Source organism: Myotis brandtii, unplaced genomic scaffold (genome assembly GCF_000412655.1).
Source record: "Myotis brandtii unplaced genomic scaffold, ASM41265v1 scaffold1169, whole genome shotgun sequence".
Taxonomy (NCBI): Eukaryota; Metazoa; Chordata; class Mammalia; order Chiroptera; family Vespertilionidae; genus Myotis; species Myotis brandtii.
The window spans coordinates 515,587-537,774 of record NW_005354047.1 but is presented as its reverse complement, the minus strand read 5'-3'; the positions used below and the strand labels follow the sequence as shown (position 1 = coordinate 537,774).

At 46.1% G+C, this 22,188-nt stretch overlaps 1 protein-coding gene across 1 annotated transcript in view; it reads left to right on the top strand.

Moving 5' to 3' along the window:
- AFF3 (AF4/FMR2 family, member 3) overlaps positions 1–22,188 on the top strand; it is a 420,422-nt gene that overhangs the window by 211,256 nt on the left and 186,978 nt on the right. Inside the window, exon 6 of the mRNA XM_014529775.1 lies at positions 20,345–20,425. Coding sequence (XP_014385261.1) covers positions 20,345–20,425 — 81 coding nt within the window. The remainder of the gene's footprint in view (positions 1–20,344; positions 20,426–22,188) is intronic.

Below are 22,188 nucleotides of genomic sequence, written 5' to 3'. Positions count from 1 at the left end.
GCGTCCCAGCCGGTGTTGCTGAGAGCTGGGGAAGCATGTGGAGAATGTGACCTGAGTACTTCCCTTGCTTTCTACGTCTGCTCTTCATCCCCACTGTTTCCTTCATTCCCATCCCGTCACTGCCTGGCCGAGACACCACTGCTCCATCCCTCTCTGGGATCAATGGTACGTTCCCTATTCATTGAACAAATATTTGTTGAGTTTACTCAATGCTGGGTACTGTGCAGGGTGCGGGGAATAACCACGGGCCTGTAGGAGGTGAGAGCTGAGGGGGAGGAGGGGAGAGATCAGCCCATGGGGAAGGGGAGATGTGCGACAAGCAGAGGGAGCGCCCTCCGCAGCCTGACCCCATGAGGCAGGTGCAGGGATCACTTTGGTTCTCAGACCTGGAACAAGCCAACTGAAACCTGTCTTTAATACACACTCAGACCTGCAGGGCCAGGCCATATGGGAGTGCGGGCTGCCCATTTGAACTGGCAAGAACCCGCACCCGCCTGGGTAATGCTGTGCGAGCTGCCCCTGTGCTCCAGGCCAGGCCCTTGGGCCTCGGACTGCAGGGCAGCCCCTCTGCGCAGCCGCAGGGGTGGAGGTGGCCGCCTGGTCCGCTGCCTGAAGGCAGGGCTGCAGGAAGGTGGCCTGGCAGAAATCAGCTCCCGGGCGTTTTCGTGGCTGCAGAAAGGCTGGAGGTGTTGCACTAGCAATCCTGCCTGAGCTAATTTAGTGGTTAGAAATGAGGAACCTTGTACTTAAATCCAGTAGAGAAGTTTACAAGGCAAGGCTGTGAGGATGTCTAACCTAACCATGGCGGAGCCAAGGCCACATCCAGGGCAGTGTCTTCCCTCTGTGGGGAGCAGCTGGGAGTCCCCTCCCTGGGCCCACCCAGCAGGGTCAGTCTGCAGATGCCTGTGATCTGGGGACCACTGCCCTGAACCGCCAGCCGTGGGGCACACCGGCCGCTGTCTGGTGTCAGCCGGTTTAAGACCTGCCGAGAGAAGACCAGGTGTCAGCTTCCTGTGTGAGAGAGAACTGGGGACTCCTGGGGCACTTGGGCACGACATCCGGGGAAGGAAGCAGGTGAACAAGGGCCTGCACAGGGATGAGCCCGGGGCCCCACAGCAGGAGGCTCTCCGTAAATGGTAGTTTAAAAACAGACACACCGCAGCTACCACTTACTCAAAAGCCTGCGTGTTTATTCGGAAAATCATAGGCCCCTTGCTCTGGGCCGAGGGTGACTGGATGCTCAGGACACCCCTTCTTACCAATAGTCTGTTTCTAAAGTCACTAGTTCTCTAGGCACATGCTCTGCTTACAAAGTCGCACTAGTAGAAAGTAGGTTTTCCCTGAGAGTCAAATTCTCCATGTCTCCAAGAGTAAGTGCCAAAATAGGGCTGTGTTGCCTCCGGAATGTTCACTGTGGAACTTGGAGGCCTCCCTATCTAAAGTCACTAGTTCTCTAGGCACATGCTCTGCTTATTCACACTAGTAGAAAGTTGGTTTTCCCTAAAAGTCAAATTCTCCATGTTTCCAAGAGTAAGTGCCAAAGTAGGGCTGTGTTGCCTCCGGAACGTTCACTGTGGAACTTGGAGGCCTCCCTTCCCCACGGCTCTGCCGCTGCGCCCAGGGCTTGGTCAGTGGCAGAAGGCATCTGCCCAGGGCAGGGGCCGCCGTTTCAGCAGCCAGTCTCCCTGGGGAAGACCCGCACAGGCCCATTCCCACGGGAGGTGGCACAGAGATGGGTGGCTCGGAGGCACCACCCCTCCGCCCCCTGACTGTGTGGCCCTGGACACCTTGAAGCTCTCAGATCCTCAGTTTCCTCATCGTTAAAACGGGGCAGGAGTGCTTCCCTCACACTTGCTCTGAGGATTACAAGAGGAAATGTGGAGGAAGTGAGCGTTCAGCCCATGGTGCCTTTGACATATATTAGACGTTCTTGCTCTGAACAGCGGCAGCCCCAGGAGCTGAACCAGCCAGTCTCACACCTGCACTGTGGTTTTAGATGGGAAATTTCCAGTTCAGGTGACTCAGTGATTGCACTGGCCACTCCATGGTACCAATTACTCTTCGTACCTCAATTCAGATGTCTTTCCCCTTCCTCAGCGCCCAGCACTTTCTCTGTGTGAAAGTCCTTCTTCGTCAGGGGAGAGCGGGCGCTCTGCAGGCAGGGCTGTGCTGCTCCTTTTCAGGCTCTTCTACGCCTTTAAAATATTTGATCATTGATTCTAATGTCCCTGAACCTGTAGCTGCTTTGATCTAAAATACATAACGCCGCCCTAAATGACATGCCACGTGAGGCTGCTCACTAACCGGCCTGCGTCCGTCGGGCTCCAGATGCCACTCGTGAGCCTGCTGAGGGGAGGCCTGCGGTTTCTATGTCTTATGTGCGGCCAGAAGCCGGGCAAAGGCCGAGCTAAGCCCCTAAGTGCCGTTGAAGAAATCAGGTGGGTTGTTCCACCTGCTTAACTCAAGTGCAGACGACCAGGCCCACTCCTGTCTGCAGTGAAGAAAAGGAGAACCCTAGAGGTCGAAGGGGAGCTTGCCCCACCCTGGCCTTGCCTGGGCAGGGCTGGGGTCCAGAAGTTGGGGTGAGGCCTGGTTGCGCCCTCACAGTCATCTGTCTGAGCCTAGGCCATGGTGCTCTCAAAGCTGCCCTCGAAGAAACCTCTTCTGAGGTCAGATGTTGGCCCCACACTCTGTTCTCTAAAAGCAATTCCTCACTCTGATGCTGAAACATCTGATTTTTCTGGAGCCCTCCACCTCCTCATTCCTAGCCTGTTGTAATTATATTCTCAACTTTTTACAAAGTTTTTCTTCCCAGAAGGCTGCCTTTCTCTCCATTGTCCCCTCTCCAAATTGTCTGGCACACCATTGCCAAGTTACTCTGCCTAAAGCAGCACCTCCACGTCCAAGCCCTCGCTGACCTCCAGCTGCCGCCCCACACCCTCCGTGGTGCAGTCTGGCACTCAAAGCCCTTGCACTGTAGACCCCGCTCCTCACCCTCTTCAGCTCTCCACTCCAGCTGACTTCCATTCGTCCCTTCAAATGCCGTGCCAGCCTGTTCCTGGAATTATCCAAATCTCACTTTGCTTACTGGCTTGCACTCTTTCTGCATCCTTCAGGCAGCCCCTGCCCCCTCCCATGGAGCCCTGAGCACGCTAGCTCACAGTGAGCACACCCCTCCCTCAGCTCAGAGCATCACTGCCCATTACTGTCTTTGGAGTTTGCCACACATGGTGAGGGACTGCATTGCTTCTGCACGTGTCTCTGTGGACTCCTCCCCCCAGCAGCACTGTCAGCCCCTCCAGCAGAGTCCGTGGCTCCTGTTTTCCATGCCCCTCCGCAAGCTCACCCAGTGCCCTGCGCCATGGCCGTGACACAGTGGTCTGCCTTCTGCCTTCGGCAGAGCTGCTATCAGAGCTGAGCCCTCTTAGATGTTGGCTGAAGTCCACCATGAGCCCCGGACAAAGCTATTTGTTGTGCAGACAGGAATAATAAAAGATGATTTGAGCAGTGTGTCGCGGTTGTGCCAGCAGCCCTTCATCTGCGAGCCTGGAGCCCTGCGGGAACGGTGGCAGGAGCAGGCTTCCTCACAGCAGTTCCCCTCCCTGTAACTAGGAGGCTGGCCTGTGGGAAACCTCGTGGCACAGGTGCGGGATTCAAGGAGGACAGGTGATATGTTTCAATTTTTATCATCACCTCTGAAGCAGAATGGAGAAAGAGATTTCAGACTGTAAAGTGTATTCCACTGCAAATGAGATATTAGTGTTAAAAATTCGTCAATGTTGCTAAATATTTACCCAATACAGGGTTTCTACCTTCTGCCAACCTGAAGCAGTTTCTTGGCAGTATGGTGCGTGGAACTTTGGAAGTCTTTCTGCGTTACTCAGCCTCTAACCACGTAAATACAGCCATTGGCTGCACTAGGTGAGCAGACTGGCCTCTATTTTAACCTTTGTTTTCGTTTCTTGAAATTTGCCCAAAATAACCCTGATTCTGCTGCTGGTCTTTGTTAGAAGCCAAAAAGACACAATTATAAGGAACTCCAGGCACATGGAGTGTGTTCCTTTTCGTCCCAGCGTTAGTTGAAACCCCTCTGAGAACTGTAATTTAAAAGTTCCCCACACATCCCTTCCTCCTGAGAGGTGTCGTGCGCACCGTGTGTCTCTGGCTGCTGCATTGTCTTACTGGTCTACCTCGGAGCTTTGTGTTTATAAAGCATCAGATTTCTTTGAACCAAACTAGTGTTCTACCACAACTGTAAATAGGTTAGGTCAGTGGGTGTCGAATTAGTTCCTACTGTGTGCTTAGTTGCTAGGTTCATTTTTAAAAGAAATAGTGTGGGGTGTTTTTAATGCATTCAATGGGATCACTCATTGTCCTGCAGAAAGCCATCTTGAGAATAAGTACTCGTTCTAACGGTGTCACCGCCCACACACTGCTATAGAACTGCTCTCTTCCTGAGAGCCAGGAGCAGTGAGGGACCAGCCTCCTCCTTCAGGTTTTGTTCCAAAACAGCTCCTTAGCATCATCAGCCACTTTATCAAGTCTGCCTGAGTGATTTTTCAGCCTCTCTGAATTCATGTCCACTGTTAGCTTCCCCACCCCACGCATCCCCTGGGAATTCAAAGGACTTCGATGTAGAGCAATTCCAAAGAAGAACCGGAGACATTTGAGCTATCATGACGCTGTGGGAATAAAAGACTCGCTGCCTGGCAGAGACAAAGAATTGTATGAATGTGTGTTACGCGTGGTAGTTGGACAGTCAGCCTCGTTCCCTGTCATACCTCACATGTGAAGTCACTACTCAGGGATCTTTAAGGAGCCCGGCCATGGGCACTGCGCCACGCTGGACACGGGCTGGAGCCGTGAACAGAGGGAGAGCAGGTCTCGGTGGCTGACGGAGTGCTGTGAACAATTCGTGCTCTAGATGCTCAGAGAAAGGGGAGGTTCAGAAAAGGAGCCATACGCACATGTTTCCTGAACAATATGGGTCTGAATGAAGAAGTGGTGGAAGGGTTGGACAGGGAAGTGACACAGAGGGGCAGACACCTGAGAAAGGCCTGAAGGTGGGATGCTCAGAGCCCCCTCCTGTGAGCGGCAGGGGGACCCACCCACCTGAGTGAGGGGTCCTGGGAGGAGCACTGTGGAAGGTCAAGTGAGCAGGGCCTGAGATGAGGCTGAGAACCGGACCTAGTCTAATGCGTGATCAGGGGCCCTCTCAGATCAGTGGACTCTTAGGTGGGCAGGTGGCATGATAGGAAAGGTGTTCAGGGAAGGTTAGTCTGGCATCGGGACCAATGGCCTTTCTCCTGGCTGCAGAGGCCCTAACTTCCTTGTGCTGAAGTCCATTTAACGAACGATGGTTCTAGAATTATACATCGGAGGCTGGGACAAGAACTTTCCTAAGTTGGGAGGCAATTCGAGAATGAAAGCATGGTGGTTTAGTGCTGAAGTTAAAATGATACTTGGCTTAAACACAGCTTTTGAACCTGGTCAAAATAAAGTATTTATAAAAATCGCCACTGTGTCTTCCTGAGGAGAAATAACAAAAGGGAAGAGGCAGATACAGAGGATGTAAAACTTTAAGACCTTGGCTGGATGTGGAGACCACGTTTCCAGAGTAAATACTTTCCGTTTCTGTTGCTCAGAAGGGCTGGACAGGGCCAGCCGTCTCTGCAGACTTTGCAAGAAGCCTGCGCAGGCCCTTGGGGGAGAGCCCTCTACCGACTGCTTCTTTCGGTAAACTCCTGGCTATGGCATTTCTTCTCCCGGTGCTCACAGAGGAGAGGTGTGGCCCCAGAGTCCAGTCGTGCACGCTCCCTGTTCAAGGACAGAGCCAGGGTCCTGACTCCTGTGGTGCTTGCTCACCTGCCCCTCGTGGCCTGCCAGCTCGCCGAGTCTGGTCTCTGCAGTTTTCTTCCTCTTCTCTCTTCTCTTCTCTTGTCCTAGTTCTTGTTTCCAGAGTGGGAGGAGGGTGGGAAAGAGAGGGCCCAGCGCTGAGGCCGACACAGGGCTGTGCAGCAGCGGCTGGGAGAGGGTGAGGATGCCGTGCGCACTCAAGAAAGCCTGGCTGCACTTCTTGTTCTCCATTAAGTAGCTTATCTACGAAGTACTTCCAAGTGCAGTGTCTTATTTCGCTCTCACCCAAGCCCAGTTCGTGTTCTTATCACTGTTTCACCAACTGAAGGGCACAGAGCCCGTTTCGCGTTCTGTCTGAGCCGCAGAGTAGCTTGTGGCCTTGGCCAGGTGACCTCTACAGGCCACCCGCTCTCGCTGGAGAAATCCTATTGCTCTCGAAGTATTCTCCACCCCAGGCCCCACGGTCCCCGCCTGCTGGGACCCGGGCCAGCCTTGGTGTCTCCGAGTCCCAGGGGGCGCCCTTGCTCTGCTTCTCTGCACAATGTCCTTCTCTCCGTCTCTGGGGCTCTGAAACGCTGGGAGAAGCATAAAGTCCTGGAATATAAATATTCTATAAGCAAGGGGACGTTTACAATTACTACTAGGAACTTTGCGTCTCTAGCAATTGGTTGGCGCATCCCACGTGTGCCAGCCTCCTTTCTTCTCAGAACCACTCTTATCGTGACATCCGGGCCTCGGTATCTTCACTGGCTGGATGTCGGGTCTGAATTGCTGTTTTTCAGAGGCTTCCATCACCTGGGCGCTCATTACTTACTCCAGTTCCGTCTCTGTCTGGGCCAGCGCACTCATTGCCCACCCCCAGCACCGTCCTCCATGCCCCGGCAGGGCCACACTTACTGGGTCAGACCCTTCATCACAAACCTGCTGCTCCCTCGCTGTGGCTCCTTCCCCAGCCAGCGGGCGTCTGCCACCTTCGCGCCACTGTTCTACTCCTGATCTGCAGGGCATCAGGAGCGCTAGACCTCTCTCCTCTTTACAACTTTATTGAGGCAGAGTGTACGTATCAAAAACTAACCCATTTCAAGTGTGCAACTCAGTGACCTGGTAAATTTACAGAGTTGTTCATCACCCCAATATAGTTTTTAGAAGATTTCATCACCCCGTAAGATTCCTCAAACTCATTGTATAGAAAATAACCACACACACACACACACACACACACACACACTCACACACACACTCACACACATTTACTCAAACATCTAATGGTTCAACTGGAATATTACTGATATAATCTTATTATATTGCTAAGAGCCTGTTTAGGCTTTTATTACAACAAATATTTTTAGCAGTCACATTTCAAAATTTGGAAACGTTTGCTGCTGTACAATAACATTTCCTGCCACATACTTTGACGATTATATTGAATACTTTCCAAAAACATTTTATTGCTCACCTTTTCTTCTCAAGAGCTGCTTTTCCTTCCAAGTTTTCTTTTCCATTTTTACTTTAGGAATTCTTTCCATAAAGATGTGATATGGAAAATATATTTACACAAATAGCCGCGGAGCTGTAGATTGCAGCACAGGGAATAGAGCCAATAATATCGAGACAAACAGGTGTGGGGCCAGGGGTGCACTTGAAGCAGCAGGAGGACCACTCTGTAAAGCACATGATTTTCTAACCACTTTGCTGTACAGTTGAAACTAATACAGAATAATATTGGATGTATTTGAAAATAAAACAGAAACCTAGCAGGTAAGACAGAGAGTTAATTGTCTAAATACTCGAAACACTTTAAATAATAACATGAAAAATATATATTCCGATATCAAAGTGGGCAAAGATATAAGTAGGTATTTAGGAATAGGAAAGGAATATATCTAATACATATGCTATACTAAAAATTAGAGATGCAATTAAAGCAACAGTTCAGCATTTTTTTTCTATAAAATTAACAGTGAGGTAAAAAATGACTGTATATTAAGGTGTAATGGACAAATAAAATTGCAATGTATTAAAAGTGTGCATGTGATCATTTCTATATACGTCATACATTGTGAAAGGAGCCCCACCCACCATTGCCTCAGTTAACACATTCATCACTTCACATATTTACCTTTTTATTTTTATTTTTTGGTGACAGCACTTCAGTTCTACTCTCTTGATAAATTTCTGTTGTATAGTATTTACAATGCATTATTATCACCATATATTAGATCATCAGACTTTATTGACATAACTGGAAGGTGTACCCTTTTACAAACCTCTTTCTACTTCCCACACCTTCCAGCCCGAGGCAACCACCTTTCTGCTGTTTCTCCACATACAGTGATGCCATATGGTGTTTGTCTTTCTCCGTCTGGCATATTTTACGTAGCGTGGTGTCTTCAAGGTCCATCCATGTTATTGCAGATGGCAGGGTTTTCTTTTTTAAGGCTGAATTTTATAATTTGTAATATAGGTATCTCACATTTTCTTTGTCCAGGTATCTGTCGGTGGACACTTAGGTTGTTTTCACACCCTGGATGTTGTAATTAATGCTGCGGTGAATGCAGGTATCTCTTTGAGATAATGATGTAGTTCCTTTTGGATATATACCCGAAAGTGGGATTGCTGTATCATACAGTGTTTCTTTTTTAAATTTCTTGAGGAACCTCCATACTGTTTTCAGTAGTTCCTTACCATCAGCAGTGTACAAGGGTTCCCTTTTCTCCACATCTTTGCCAGCATTTGTCATCTCTTGTGTGTGTTTTTTTATATGGTAGCTACCTTAACAGGTGTGAGGTGCTATCTCATTGTGGTTTTTGTTTGCATTTCCCTGATGATGATTTTTCATATACCTGTTGGTCATCTGTATGTCCTCTTTGGAAGAATGTCTATTTAGGCCCTGGCCCATTTTTAATTGGGTTATTTGGGGTTTTTTATTATTGCACTAGAGGCCCGGTGCACGAGGTCCCTCAGCCCAGCCTGCACCCTCTCACAGAGAGGGAGCCCTCGGGGGATGTCTGACTGCTGCAGAGGCGAGAGAGGCTCCTGTGGGAGCACACTGACCACCAGGGAGCAGCTCCTGCATTGAGCGTCTGTCCCCTGGTGGTCAGTGCACATCAAAGTGACCAGTCATTCCACAGTTCAGTCGATTTGCATATTAGCCTTTTATTATATAGGATTTATGAGTTATTTGTATATTTTGGATATTATCACTTTGCCAGATATGTGGTTGGCAAATCTCCTATCCCATAGGTTGCCTTGTCATTTTTTTATTGTTCTTTGGTTTTGTTATTTTTTGCTTTTTAGTTTAATGTCCCATTTGCTTATTTTTGCTGCCTTTGTTTTATCAAATCCAAAAAATCACTACCAAGGCCACTGTCAAGGAACTTATTCCCTATGTTTTCTTCTAGGAGTTTTATAATATCAGATCTTACACATTTAAGTCCTTTTTTTTAATCTTTATTGTTGAAAGTATTACATATGTCCCCTGTTTCCCCCCCATTGACCCCTTCTAGCCCACCCCAACCCCCCACACCAAGCCTTCACCACCCTATTGTCCATGACCATGGGTTATGCATATATGCATGTAAGTTCTTTGGTTCGTCTCTTCCCACCCACCTACCCACCCTCACCTTCCCTCTGAGATTTGGCAGTCTATTCCATGCTTCTACATGTCTGGATCTATTTTGTTCATCAGTTTATTTTGTTTATTAGATTTCACATATGAGTAAGATCATGTGATACTTGTCTTTCTCTGACTGGCTTATTTCAGTTTATTTAGCATAATGTTCTCCAAGTCCCTCCATGCTGTCTCAAAGGGTAAGAGATCTTTTTTACTGCTGCATAGTATTCCTGGTGTAAATGTACCACAGATCTTTATCCACTCATCTGTTGATGGGCACTGGGCTGTTTCCAGATCTTAGCTATTGTAAATCGTGCTGCTGTGAACATAGGAGTGCATATATCCTTTCTGATTGTTGTTTCAGTCTTCTTAAGATATATTCCTGGAAGTGGGATCACTGGGTCAAATATCAGTTCTATATTTAATTTTCTGAGGAAACTCCATACTATTTTCCATAATGGCTGCACCAGCCTGCATTCCCACCAGCAGTGTACTAGGTTCCCCTTTCTTCACATCCTAGCCAGCACTTGTCACTTAGTGATTTGTTGATGATAGCCATTCTGACAGGTGTGAGGTGATACCTCATTGTCGTTTTAATTTGCATCTCTCTGATGATCAGTGATTTTGAGCATTTTTTCTTATGTCTCTTGCCCATCTGTATGTTCATTTTGGAGAAGTATCTATTCAAGTCCTTTGCCCTTTTTTTTATCCTCACCTGAGGATATTTTTCCATTGATTTTTAGAGAGAGTGGAAGCGAGAGGGAAAGACAGAGAGAAATATCAATGTGAGAGAAACACAACAATTGGTTGCCTCCTGCACAAGCCCCGACCAGAGCCCGGGCCGGGGAGGAGCCTGCCACCAAGGTATGTGCCCTTGACCGGAATTGAACCCGGGACCCTTTGATCTGTAGGCCAATGCTCTATTCACTGAGCCAAACCAGCTAGGGCCCTTTGCCCATTGTTTCATTGGATTGTTTGTCTTCATTTTGGCAAGTGGTATGAGTTCCTTATATATTTTGGATATTAACCTTTTATCAGATGTATCGCTGCCAAATATGTTCTCCCATGCAGTGGGCTCCCTTTTCATTTTGTTGATGGTGTCTTTTGCTGTGCAGGAGCTTTTGTTTTGATGTAGCCCCGTTTGCTTCTTTTCTCCTGTAGCTTTACCACATTGGCGCCGACTGTGCTTCTTGTCTCCGTAAGCCACACGGAATGTGTTTTCCACAGGCAGCTCCTCAGATGTCTCATACAGCAGCCATGCCCCTCTCATGCTTCCTTTTTGCTAAAACACTAATTAGATTCATCAGATCAGTGTAGCAACCATGAGGAATATGGTACCTCAACCAGCACCCATTAAGGCCAGGATGGGTGTTGGTGGCTGGGGCAGCTTCCTCACACACACACACACACACACACACACACACACACACACACACACCAAAAAGAAAAGGACACACAGCAACCACGAGGACTATGAACCTGTTGCCTTTACATTTCTTTGTCCATTGTTGATTGCTTATATCCCCCACTGTTTCTCACGCTTCCTCCGAGCGGGACCATGGCTGCTGCATTCTGTGCTGTATCCATCTGGCACATAGTGGCTTCTCAGATATGTGTTCGCTTGAATGCCTGTCTGGATGCACTGGCAGAAACTGTGCTGATTGGCTTTACTACGTCATAAGCTGTTCAGCGTGATTGCAGACCCCTTCTCAAGACCGGGAACCATGTCTGTGTTTTGGGCGAGGATCAAAGAATGGAAACATCTGCCTGAAATTTGTGGATTGTCCATTTGCCCTTGTGTATGCAGACCCTTCCTTCTCACATTCTCCCCATGGAGACTTCGGCAGGATCGTCTTTGCTTCCTAATTTCCTGGAGCTCTTTTCTCCCTTTCCCCATTTAAAGACACACTTAGCAGCTGAGTTCAGAATCTTATCTGCAGACAGCATTAATGTTGTGTCTTCCTCTTTTATCTTTATTTCTTTGTTCTTACAGAACATCTTTTCCCAAAGGGTAATAATCTCTTTATCAAGCTCTCCTAACTCCGTCTTTTTAAATGCCTTTTCTTCTAATAAAAATAGTTGTCATTTTATTTTTATTTCGGTCCTAACTTTCCTTTTCTTACAGACCTATGAACTTTGGGGGGAAAAACACATTAATCTTTTGCTTCTACTTTTTAAGGATATTTTAACCTCATAGTTAAAAAAAACATTGTTCCTTCTCCGAAGCTAACCAGCTTGCCTGCAGCCTCTGGGTCTGGCTGTCCAGACCTGGATTCCTCCGGGAGATATTCCCGTCTCCTGTAAGTCATCCTGTCCTTCGTGAAAGTTCATCCTTGAGACTAGGAGCCATTCCTGCTGGACAAGGGCAAGGCGTTCAGTGATTTATAAATCACCTCGCACACCTCTTGTCCGTCCTGGCCTGCCTTCCTCTGTGCCTGCCTAGGTTCTAAGTCCTGTCACCATAGCATAGCTCTCCTCCTCCACATGCACATGTCCCCATGGCCTCCTTCAGGTCACCTGAGAAGAGCTCGCTCGCAGGCCAGCGGACTCACTAAACTGGCCTAACTGTTGCCCTGGGGTAGTCTATATGCTTAAAGGCAAAGCTTCTAAGCTCTTTAGAACCCCAGTGACCAGCTTAAGAAATGCCTCCAACGCTGAGATGGCCCCGCCACCCCCTGCGCCCTGGAGCTTCAGAGGCAGAGGGAGTTAGGGAAGCAAGTTACTGCCTAATAAGCACTCTTGAAATGGTGCCTTCTATTTGACTATGAATAATTAACTAGTTAAATATTAAATAATTAACTGAGTGAAGTGGATTAAAAAACAAACTCATAAATGTCTTTTCCTGTGTTCATGCGTCCCCTCCCTCCCAAGGCCCATGCCAGACGCTGCCAACACTAATTACAAAGGTAGTCAGTCCAAGAGCAGTGATTACGCTCCGTGAGCGCCTGCTTTGTGCCAGACGTATGCTGGGTACCTGCATCGTTATCACCAATCCTGCCAGAGAGGGTTATTGACTCCAGGTTTCAGATGTGGACGCCAGCAATCAGAAAAATGCAGTGGCCCAGGGCCATTCTGCGGGTCCGTGGCAGGGTCACCGTTGGACAAGGTTTCTCAGGCGCCAGCTCCAGGCCTGGTCTGTTCTACCACTCTGCTTCTCTGTCATTGAGACGTGGGTTTTGTCTGACGCACATTTCCACATTATCTTCTGTGGAAAAGAGTTGGGGTTGTGGGGGGTGAGGATAAACATGGCCAAGAATGTAATTCTCTCCCTCCTCCCCTTCTGGCCTCCACAGCCTTCCTGTCTGCCCCAAATAAACCATCTTCACCCTGCGGTGCCTATGAAAGAGAAGGCTGATCATTATGAAGCAGAGCTCCTTCTAGAACGCATTGTAATCTACATGTCTGTTCGGAGGGCCAGTTTCTGGGGGTTGTGCTACCACTAAAAGGTGTTATGGAGATCACAAATAGGTGACAGTGGCATCATTAATAACATGACCTTTCTCACGAACTGGTCAGAAATTTAGCCTACTTCCTATAAACCTAGACTTAACATGGTTTATCTCAGAAAAGATCTGGCCCAGCCCCAGATTCAGAACTTGAGAGATCCTCTTCCTACCCCTCAGATGCTTTCTTCTTTTTTTAAACCTCTTTTAAAATGAGACCCCTTCATGCTCCTCCCCAGGAGCCACACGGTTTGCAGGAAACTAGCGGTGTTCCGCGTGCTGCCGCGGGAACCAGGGCTGGCGTGCCGCCGGGGGAGCAGGAGGCGTCCAGTTCCTGCAGCTGTACGCTCAGTACCAACCTCCTTTAAATCCTGAGAGCCCCATGTAGACTTGACTATTTCTAACATTTTGACACAATGTTCTGTTCTAGAAACAATACGCAAAGTAAAAAAGGGGAATTACAGTGTGTTTGAAACACAGAAATAAAATGAACCTGAAAGCCAGGTGATTCTAAAAATTAATTTGAGGGATGTATGGTTCTTATTGTTCCAAAAGGTCCCCAGTGAGTAGATGAGTCGGGGAATGCAGTGAACACAGAGCAGCAAGAGCTGAGACAAGTCCCGCCATCTTCCTGCCCAAAGACGCTGGGAAACAGCAACACTGTCTCTAAAACAAGACATCTTCCGTGGAGTCTTTTAAGAGGGGCAGTGGAACCAGCTTCAGCCAACGCTCTCATCCCTTTCCAAGGAGAGTGCAGAGCTCACGGAGGGGGGGCTGGAGGCAGCGAGGGGAGAGGCGACTCCGGTGCAGGAACTGATTCCCTTACAGTGAATAACACTCTTCACTCCTCCTCCTGCCGGATGCTCCCGTTCCTGCCTCAAGCCCGAGGGGTGCCCGTGCTATCTATGCACACGCGCCTCTCGTCTTTCTCGGTCTGTGAAAGCCGACCTGAAAGCTGCTTCGTCAGTTGATTCCATTAATCTTTACCTCTGAGGTGCCCCTTCCGTTATATCCATTGGGGCTCAACCTCATTGAGAGCAGGGGAGGGCGAGAGATTTAAAAAGCTCCCGCTTTAGCGGTGAATTAGATTAGTTGGTGTTCCCATCTGAGATTCTCCATCCGGGGGTGTCCGCGAGACCAGAAAATACTATTGAGCTGCTGGGCATCTCCTTCTCGGGTCAATTTTGGTTCAGATTGGACATATTCCTGGGCTTTCCGTTTAAAGAAATGAGATTTTGCTGTGATTTTTGGTAATGGTGTTGTTACAGGTTTTTATTGGTTACTTGCTTATTTGTAATTTTAGCAGCCTAAATTATGCTATGAAAAATAGATTTTTTTTAAATCTTAGTAAGGAAGGCGGGTTTTTTTCAACAGCTACTGTTTTTCCAAAATCTTTTGATAAATAATGTTTCCATCAAAATAATGGTCCCAAATACACTCTATTACTATTACTTTTCAAACTATGGAACCTTCTCCCATAGTAACAGAATGAGATAATCTTGGACTTTCGTTGATTTAGGCACGGACATAGTTTTGACTGTGATCCTGTCCTGAGCCCAGATCTGCCCAGCCTTGACGTCTGGCCTTGTCCCGGTGAAGGGCCAGGATGGGTTGACGATTAGAACAGGCGTTCTCATCCCAATTGTGTTTCTCCCACTTCATCTGCTCCAGGGCTGGGCTCGGCCTCCCAGGAGCAGGCCCGCGGCGCTCTCTCCGCCATCAGACCCGCGGTCCTGTGCGCGGCGGCATTTAAGGGACAGGCCGTGTAATAAAATGCCCATGTTCTGTCGTTGGCAGCACTTGTCTGATCAGAGTATCATAACACGGATAACGGGCGTGCGAGCTGGAATGCTGAGTGGTTCTCTGATATGGAAACTCAGAGCAAAAGGCGCCACTGCCACACTGGAAAACGGACTGGCACTTTATGTTTCCTTCCAGGTGACAGAATTAAGCCATGTTTTATTTAGAAAAAAGTAAGTTTCTGAGACAGAATCCTGGGGTTAACTAGGCTCTTTGCCAGGCCTGGGTCTCCGCTCCGGCAGACCCTGCGTCCACACTGAATCGTCGCTACAAGAACAAGAAGCAGTTTCATCTCCTTGACCCTGGCACCAGTCTTGTGTGTTTGGTGGAACGAGTGTAATGCCCTGTTGCCATCATTTTACAAGCAAAACAGAGAACCTAGAGAGATTCAATGAGTTCCTGTTCTTGAACCCATTGTGCTAAGCCTTCGGGAGCTACAGGAGATCCCTACCCTCAAAGAGGTTATAATCTTGCAGGGGTTAAAGAGTATATGATGTGACAGTGGAGACAGGCAGAAAGACAACTCACAGCTCAGGTAGCATGTAGATATTAAGTACGTGGCACAAATCCTGTATAAAGGAGGGTGAAGTGTGTAACCCTGGCTGAGGATAGCACTGGTCACTGAGCTTCCTGAAGAGGTAAGTCAAGTTAGAAATAACAGGAAAAGAAATGACAAATGTCGGGACAGGAAACCTAGGGCAGGACAGGAGGAATGGATGTTAACCCCGAGGCTTGGGGAGGACTGTGCAGGAGAGAAACAGGAGTGACACTGCCCCAAGAGGCAAATGGGCAGAGACACTGCACCAGGAGGGGAACGGGCAGTGACACTGCACCAGGAGGGGGACGGGCAGAGACACTGCACCAGGAGGGGAACAGGCAGTGACACTGCACCCGGAGGGGAACGGGCAGAGACACTGCACCAGGAGGGAACTGGCAGTGACACTGCACCAGGAGGCGAACAAGCAGTGACACTGTGCCAGGAGGGAACAGGCAGTGACACTGCACCAGGAGGGGAACAGGCAGTGACACTGCACCAGGAGGGGAACAGGCAGTGGCACTGTGTGTTCCTTGACGGCTCCCTGTAACAGAGCACCTTCAATGTTGGAGCAGGGTCACTGGGAGCTTCTGAGCAAGTGCATCATAGTAACGATTTTTGAGAAAACACTTCCATGGCCTTGGCTGGGTTTGGCGGCTATTGCTGAGAGAGGTGGCCGTGGCTGGGACCCATGGCCACGATCTGTGGCCATGGCTGATATCGGAGGCTGGGGTCGGTGGCTGTGGCTGAGATCTGTGGCTATGGGGAAGCATAGATAGGAAAAGAGACCAGGGAAAGTATTTTTCCATTTACTGTTTTTAGTAGGAAAATTAAAATATTTTTACATTTTTTTCTTGCTTAACCTGTCTGCAAGCTAAATGTACTTTGCAGATCTTCATAACTGTACACTTTGAACTCTAAGATTATATTTCAGGCTAACATTTAATTTTTGTTTCTCCTCTTTTTAAATAACAAAGAGCTACATTGCTTAGTGAATGGGTGTCCTAAGTGTCAACCATTTGTCCTAAGACAGGCTGATGCAGGAGACATCACAGTAAGTGGGCAGCTGCATGGAGGGAGAGGGCGTTGTGCAAGAGAAGCACTCTAATTCCCTGAAGCTATGGATGTTGGGGACTCACGGTTTGTGTTGCTATGCAGTAGGCATGAGGTTGGAAACCTCGTGCGTGCCCCATGGTGTTCTGGAAATTGGAGGATGGAGAAAAGCTGGACAGTTAATGCAATGCAGTGTTCTCTACTCTTATCATTTAACCATCTGTTCTTACATTTAGGAGAAAAATGAATGTGTTGGCTATAAAGAGACTTGGCATTTTGCGTCTGTCTGAGAAATAGGAAGACGCCCTGAAATCTGTCCCTTGGGTAACAAGACATCTGCTGAGGGCTGGGACTGGGAGGCTGTGTGAACACAGATATGTTGGTTCTGAATCTCATCCATCGGCTCCAAACCGAGGACCTCTCCGTGCTCGGGAATGGGGGTGGCCTCATTCCTACGGGACAAGAAAATAAAAAGGAAGGAAGACAGACAGGCAGTAATAGAGGAGTTTGTGAGATCAGAAGGACTTTGGCATACTTGGCTTTAAACATCCTATTTCTCGTCCTGTCTTACCTGTTGTCCAGAATGTGACAGAAGGGCACCTAAGTGGAGGAAGTAGGAGTGAAGCAGTAAGGAAGGGACGGTTGAGGCTGGGAGGTCCAGAGCATGGCAGGGTGTGGAACGGCGCATGGGATTGGTGGCCTTGCAATGAAATAGCATTCTTACCCTGTGTAGTGAGGCAAACTAAGGGAAGTTTCAGCAGTTATGAAATTTCCCCTTTGCTTACAGATTAAGTCACTACCAGAAAATGATAAACTACTAAACACCTTCTCCTCAAATCCTATCTCACTGACTACTATTATTACGTCAGAATTCCATTCCCTTGAGAAAACTTAGGGACATTTTCTCCAATGGAAAATACATACCATACTTAAGAATCATAATAAACTCTTTAAATAACTTTATGTTTTAGCAGTATGTAGTTTGAATTAACAATTGCTAGCTTAATTATAGACTACATTTGCATAATACCCACATTCTTCGGTAAAAACACTTTTCCATATAGTCTTCTATCCCCAGATTCTCAACATCTAAAGCCCAGAGAGAAATTTGATTTCTTATTTTAGAGACAAGAATTCTGAAACTAAGCTTGATATTAATCAGTGCTGTCTTTTATTGAATGATTAAACATAAGAGAACCATGCTATGCTCTTTATATGTATTATCTCATTTAATGCTCATGATTAAACCATGAGCTAGTTAGCAACTCTATTTTCTCTGGCTCTAAGATACCACAAATTGAGATCAGACTGATTCGAAAGTCTGTGCTTTGAAATCACTACAAGTTACTGACAATGTGACTTACTCAAGCTTATTGAGCTAGTAAGTGACAGAAGAGGAAATAGAAATAGTCTATTTGCCCTTAATTTTTTCCATGCAACCCTAATGGAGAATTTTAATATAGTGGATAATCAGTCTTAAGTCATTGCATAATCATTAAAAACAAATATTTAATTAGTTCATATAAATAAGTGTGTATTTTTGGAAATTCTAATAGATGTAAGTGTTTCAAGCAGCACAATTGTCTTTATTATTCCTTCGTATAGGATATGCTGGTTCCCTTCTCATGCTCTAATTAGGTGGAAACGACATAGTATTTAATAACTAAGTATTTAATAACTAAGTTTTTAAAGGTTATGTTTAATAAACATGAATATTCTTGAAAGAAATTATTAGGATTCCTTCTTGGGGTTGTGTTTAGTAAAACTGAATACTCTTGAGAGAGATTATTAGGATTCCCGAGAATTGTTTTATTCTGCATTGGGGGGAAGGGTATTAGAAGAAAGCGGAATGGTTGCGCACAGATAGAGGTGTATGCTTATAAAACTAAACACAGGAAAGGAACCTAAGAGTTACAACCAGAGGGAGAAGTAGTGCTTTGGAGGAGCATGAGAAGGGGACTGTCATATCACATTGGGTTAGAAGGGCAATCAGCTGAGGCCCATGACATAAATGATGTTTCAGAGGAGCCCTAATGGATGGATAGAAATCCAAAAGGCATATGGGGTAGGGCAGTCACACACACGGGGGGAAGTGTAAGTCATAGCAGAGACTGTCGTTTTCTTATCCTTCGTGCGTGTAGATTAATAAAAGGCACCAAGCTGACACCTGGGACCTTATCGCAGAAGGTCTTGAATACCATTGTCCTTGGGGCAGATGCGGGAGAGTGAGAAGCGAACACTGGACTGGGCGGAAGGAGACGTGCGTGAACACTTCAGCGGTGGCGTTCGTGAACTGAGTGAACTTGGGCAAATCACTTAATCTTTTTGCGCCTTCCCTCCCTCACCTCCAGTGTGGGTGTAATAGTGATTACTAAAGGTTGGGTGTGAATGGGAAGGCTCGTGTGGAGATGTTCTGAAACTGTAAGCACCGCAGGAGGCGTCGAGGCCCTCGTAGTCGTCATTGTTGTACATGTGGTGGTAGATGAATGTCTTGTAGAAGTGGTGCTTTCCGTGGCCATCTGCACTTCAGGAAAAATAGGTTGACAGACATGTGGAGGATGGCTTCATCATAAGTGAAGAAAGAGAACCAATCAGGAAGCTCCTAAAGTCATTCAGGTTAAAAATAACAAAGGTGCGATTAGGATGATAGTTCGGGTAACCAGAAAGAAAGGCAGATACATTGCAGAGATACTGTCTAATTTTCTATTCATTGAAAAATGGACTGAGGACCCACTCTGTTCCTGGACACAGTCTTCACAAGAGACAACAGGGATAGAGACACAGAGTAGGGTGTGCAGATACTTGGGGAGAGAGGTGAGAGGCAAGAAAGGGTCACTGAGTCTTCCTGTGCTTTCGTTGACGAAACCTTGGTGCCAGCAGAATGGAGAAGGGACACCTCAGGTCATAGGAGCCTAACCGACCTATGGTACATGTGTCACGTGGGCGGGAGATGACGGAGGGTCAGTGATCCTTCCAAGGAGGTGTGAATGCACTCCCTCTCCCTGCTCCCTGGGTGGGTCTCCACCACCTGACGTGCTGGGGGAGGAGACTTCCCCGGGGACAGAAGGCACAAGACCATCCTCAAGAAACTCTCACTCCAAACACCTGATAGAACCACCCCCAACCAAGGGAACTGAGAACACGTCTTCGCCTAAAGAGAATTGCTCACATCTCTTAAACTGGACCACCTGCTCCTATGCTTGCTTGGGTTTGGAAGTGGATGTAAATCAAGCAGTCGGGTTCAGAGTCTCTGTCAACTCTAAGTCAGTTTCCTGGTCATCAGAAATTGATTCAGTTTAATCTACAGTCACTTAGTGAACACAGATATCTTCCAGGAGATGGGCTGGCGAAGAATGCTGGAGGTGACCAGGGGACCCTGCCCCTCTCAGCTTCGTGAAAGTGCCTGTCAGGAAGCATGTGGCAGACCACTGCATGGTGAACCAAAGCTGTCTTCTTAATACTGTTATAAACGTCACCACACGCCTCCTCTTGGTTTCATATGTGTGATTGTGTCTTCACTTCTCCATGAATGACATTTTTATGAAGAGGAAAGTGATGGGGGGGGTGCTTACTGGAAACTCATACTGATGTGAGTTTTAATAAAATAAACAGCTCCTGCAATGCTGATTCCTAAAGTTGAAAGTGCGGTATGCAGTCCTGCAGAAACACCCTGAGAATTTTGTGGGATCAGGTCCCAGAGAAACAGCCCCCTGTGTGTGGCATTTTCCATAGAACTTTTACCACCGTGTTGTCCCTTTACTCAGGAGCTTAATTGAAGTGAAAATAGGACAACCTTGTAGCTCTACTTAAAGTATAAAGGGGACATAAGGCTAGCCATGGAACCAAGAATTTGGTAAAATTATGGGGAGAAATCATAGAAGTGGGTTTCACTGTGTTGTTCTTTTAAATCCCTCTCATTCCCGTTCATCTCTTGTTCATTTCTTACCCCTCCGTGCTTTAGCGAGGCAGGCTTTATGGCTGCTTCAGATGCTGCCGACTTGAAATGCGCTCTGTATTAATGTTGTTTGGTTTTCTTCCCTTTAGGAGATGACCTGGCTTCCACCACTTTCTGCTATTCAGCCGCCTGGCAAGGTGGAACCCAGCAAATTTTCATTCCCAAATAAGGTGAGGTCTTGTGTCACTCAGGAGCAGCCTGCTGTCTCCACGCAGAATTTCCAGGGACAGTGGGACTTCCCTTTATTGTCTTTTCCTTTGAAAATATTCCTGCCAGAGGCATATGGATCTGATTTTCAACATTTTTCAAACATAGATTTATTCATCAAAGGGGAAAATGAAGATTGCAATTTTACACCTACACTTCCATACTTAATGCAAAATGTGATGCATATTATGTGTCATTTTATCGAGAACATTTGTGAAGTTGCTTCTTACAATAATGTTATACATTCAGTGTGATTGCTTATTTTTTCCTAAAAAGCTGTTTAAATTAATAATGAATCTTAAAATCAATGTCTTAGAATTGAGGGCAGGTAGTATTTAATTCCTCTTAGATATCTTTTAAAAAGCATAAAATATTATCTAGGAATTTAAAAGAAAAGATTTCCATATTTTCTAAAGACAAGTACACAAAAAGAATAACCACAAAATATATTTAAGTTTTACATGAGTCTAATATGTTTTGTTTGAATACAACATATAACTTCATACTCATTACAAAGGTGAAATTATGCAAATAGAAGGAGCGAAATATGAAAGTTTCCAGTACCCTCATCCAGATTTTATTTCCCTTACCCAGGGACTACATACAAACAAGAGTTTGATGTGTAACGTTCCAGTCATTCTCTCTGTGCATTACATATACATATATGTGCATATGCAGTTTTTAAAAATCATAAATGGTATTGTGCTAAAAGCATTTTTTCTAAGGGTTGAAATTTTTCCAGATACCCGAAATACATAAATATCCTTGCTAAGTAGTCATATCAACTTTCTCTAGTGAATTATTGAAATAAGTATTTATTATAATCATCACAATGATAAATTCCATTCTAACAGTTTTTTCCTTTTCTTAACAAAATGTATTTGGAGAGCTTTCCAAGTGAATATATTTTTTCTTCATTCTTCTTAACAGCAGCAAAATATTTCCTAGATGAATTTGCCGTAATTTATTGACTCAAACTCCTTTTGATGGACATTCAGGTTGTTTATGGTTGGTTATTATCACAAACGCTGTTTGAACAAACAATGTGTGGCAGGTGCCTCTTTGAATGTTCCCAGTACTGATGCCGGAGCAGGAACGGTGGTGCTGGAGGCATCCGAAGCCATAATTCCTCTCGACTGCATTTCCAGAGCACTTTGTTGTGCATCTTTGCCAGCGTTTAATATTATCCGACTTTTTATCCTTGTTTCTGGGTGAAAATTTGCTGTCTCATTGTTTTCATTTGCATTTCTCCAATTTCTTCTGAGTTTAACAATAGGCTGTTTTTCCTTTGCAACTTACCCATTCATAGTCATTGCCCATTCATATCGCATTTTAAAAATGATTTGTTAGGAACTCCTTATTGCTTATTCATGTGTCTATTATATATGATACAACTATTTTCTTGTAACTTGATTTATGTATCTTTTATACTAGCAAAGTGTTTAATTTTTGTCAGAGATTTAAAAAAATCTTCCCTGCACCAATATTCTAACAATGTTCTCTATTTTATTCTAAGTCTTTTATAGTTTTGGTTTTAGGTTTAAAAAAACGTTGTGAATGGTATAACATAGAATTCTAGTTGTATTCTTATAAATGGCTAGTAAATTATTATAACACTATTAATAAAATTAGCTCATATTCCCCCCCACTATCTTGAAATACCGTGTTTATCAGCAATTTAATTTCTCATAAATACATAGATTTGTTTCAGGAGTATCTATTCTGT